The 2921-nt window shown below is 64.5% G+C and overlaps 1 protein-coding gene across 1 annotated transcript; it reads right to left on the bottom strand.

The window, feature by feature from the left end:
- Window positions 1-2083: 2083 nt before the first annotated feature.
- On the bottom strand, window positions 2084-2680 carry DIRAS1 (DIRAS family GTPase 1). The gene has a single exon (XM_032230174.1). The coding sequence runs from the start codon at window positions 2678-2680 to the stop codon at window positions 2084-2086; it is 597 nt and encodes a 198-aa protein (XP_032086065.1).
- Window positions 2681-2921: the final 241 nt, after the last annotated feature.

Genomic DNA, 2921 nt, shown 5'->3' on the forward strand with positions numbered 1-2921 from the left:
AGAGCAGGAGGCTCAGCTGGACACTGGGGGGGGGAGCAGTCCCAGCGGGGCTCCCCAGAGACCAGCCAGAGGCTCCTCTGGAGCTGGGGCCCTGGAGCGGGTGGGGGGCTGCTGGCAGCCAAAGTGGCCCACGGGAGGTGGGATTCTGGGGAGCTTAATCCCTTTGGAAAGAATTAAGATGCACTTAAGGAGCTCCACCCATTGAGGGGGCTTTCTGCCCACTCCATTTGCGCCCCCCCCCCTGTGCTTTGAGAGGGGGGGGAACCGGAGCTGGGAGAAAAGCACCCTCCTGCCCAGCTCTGGGCTCGGCCTGCCCCATCAGCTGCAGAGCCCCCTCTTGCCCTCCTCGTGGGGGGCCTTGTCAGCTGGCATAAGTGGACAATTCAGAAAATGCCCAGGGTCTCTTGTAATTGAAACACCCCCCCCAAAAAAAGATCTTGCAGAATCCCTGCCAAGTTTGCAAATAGAGAGCCGGCCTCTGGCTGGTTGGGTGGGTGGGAGGGAGGGAGGACCCCCTAGCCTCTGCCCCCTCCCCACCTACCAAGCCACCAGTTGGGGCAGAGGCTGGAGAGAAACGCCAAACCAATGAGACCGGCAGGGGAGGAACTGATGCACAAGAAGGGCACACGCGCACTCGCCCTGTTCCTGGCAGGCCCTGCCTGGGCACCTCCAGTCCTGGGTTTACATCCCTGGGACACAACTTCCTCCACGGCAATTTTGAAAAAGAGAGTGAAGTGCCATGTTGAAGGGCACCTACAGGGCATTGTTGGAACGAGGACGGTGGCCTTCTTCTCCATGCCAGGGACACAGAAGGGGCCTCCCTTCCTTGGAGGAAGCCCCCCCCCGGCTCAGAGCGAGGGGGGTGCCCATCCAGCCTCTTCTAGCTGAGGGGGGGGAGCTCTTGTGATCCTGGACGTGGGCCGGAGGAGAAGCTGTGGTGCCAGGTGTCCCTTAACCACCCACTTCGTGGCTTCCGTCCTTCTCAGCAGGTGTGGTGTTGGGGGTCTCCAGCAGACAGAGGCTCCCCCCTCCTCCTTTGCCCGAGGAGACCTGCTCCCAGAACCGACACCCAGAGCTCACCGCCTCCTCTGTCCCGACGGGTTGCTCCCATGCTCTGCCCTTTGCCCTTAGCTGTGGCCGGTGGGCTCGGCCGTCCTTCTCCAGCCGTTCAGGGCCTTCCTTTCCCAGCTTTTCTGATCCAGATGTGTGCTGCTGTTTTTGATGCTTTGTTCCAGAAAAAAACACACCCATAAATTAAAAATAAATAATCAGAAGCTCACAGGAAGCTGCATGTTCCCCGTCTGGCATGAGGGGAGGGGGGGGATGGCCGCTTTGTGGGGGGGGAAATGCTCTGGTGGGCAGCTGCCACGTCTGTGGGGCCAGGAGTCCTGTGAGGTGCCCCCCCATTCTGGCCTGCAGGCTCTGGAGCACCAGGGCAGTGGGGAGGGGCCTTCCCTGTGGGCCCCTCCCCTATTGGGGCCCTGCACTACTTCAGTGGCCCCCAGCAGGGCCTGGGTGATGAAACCAAGAAGGCCGGCTGGCGTCGGGCAAGGGGCACAGGGTGAGGTGGGTCTGACTGGTGAGGAGCCAAGCAATCCCCCCCCCAGAGTTTGCCTGGGAGGGCCGCAGTCCCCCAAGGGCCCCGCGTGAGCCAATCCAGAGTCTTCTGCAGCTCCAGGCCGAAGGGCAGGCTGCACCGCTGGCTCTCCGTCATCAGGCCGAAGTCAGTCAGGGCACCTTCAGCCCCTCCCGGCCGGCAGCCGAGGAATGGTGAGCGGAAGCAGCTCCTCTTTCCTCTCTTCCCACCAAGGTTTGCTCCGGGGGGGGGGCAGGAGGGGAGGGGGCTGCGTTGTAAGTTGGCAGGGAGGCCTGAGCCGCCCCCAGCCGAGCCCCCCCCCCCACCGAGTCTGAGTCCGCTGCTGCTGCTGCTGCTGCTGCTGCTGCTGGGGGGGGGGGTCGGAGGGGCAGGAACGGAGGGGCCGCAGGGTCCAGGGAGCACCAAGAGAGCCGGGCCACGGGAGGCGGAGGAGGAGGCGGCAGAGGGGACCAGACGGATGGATGGCGGGGGGGGAGGGAGGGCCCTTCACATGAGGCTGCACTTGCCCTTCAGCTTCTCTGTCCGCTTCTGCTTGCTGGCGCGCTTCCCGTCGATGCTGAGGCTCATGTTGCGGTGCTTCTCCAGGTTGAGCAGCTCCTGGAAGAGCTCCTTGACGTTGTAGTTCATCTTGGCCGAGGTCTCCATGAAGGCGCACTGCCACTCCTTGGCCACGGCCTCCCCCTCCGGCGTCTGCACCTCCCGCTGGGTCTCGTCGCACTTGTTGCCCACCAGCATGATGGGGAAGGCCTCCCCGCCGCCCTTCAGCTGCACGATCTGCTGGTGGATGGGCCGCAGCTCCTCCAGCGACTGCCGGCTGGTGACCGAGAAGACCAGGATGAAGGCGTGGCCCTTGGAGATGGACAGGCGCTGCATGGCCGGGAACTGGTGGCTGCCGGTGGTGTCGGTGATCTGCAGGGTGCAGACGCTCTTGTCGCAGCTGATCACCTGCCGGTAGGTGTCCTCGATGGTGGGGATGTAGGTGTCCCGGAAGGTGCCCTTGACGAAGCGCAGCACCAGCGAGCTCTTGCCCACGCCCCCGGCCCCAAAGACCACCACCCGGTAGTCGTTGCTCTGCTCCGGCATCTTGGATAGGCTGGCGGCGGGGAGGGGTCAGCGGCTGCCCACCTGCGGGGAGGAGGGGGGAGAAAGAAGAAGGACCGTCAACCCAGGCAGGCAGGCAGGCAGGCAGGGGAGGCCGCCCCATCCCTCCGACTGCAGAGAAGGGCAGCCCTGAACTTCCCTCTGCCCCCCCCCCCAGGGCCCCCTCCAGCCCCTGTGATCGAGGTGAGTTTCTGCCCCCTCCCTCCCTCCCCCCCAAAGCCTT

Source organism: Thamnophis elegans, chromosome 1 (assembly GCF_009769535.1).
Source record: "Thamnophis elegans isolate rThaEle1 chromosome 1, rThaEle1.pri, whole genome shotgun sequence".
NCBI classification, from domain to species: Eukaryota; Metazoa; Chordata; class Lepidosauria; order Squamata; family Colubridae; genus Thamnophis; species Thamnophis elegans.

Bases quoted from the DNA above. Each gene is read 5' to 3' on its own strand.
- DIRAS1 (XM_032230174.1), bottom strand. From the start codon at position 2,680: ATGCCGGAGCAGAGCAACGACTACCGGGTGGTGGTCTTTGGGGCCGGG.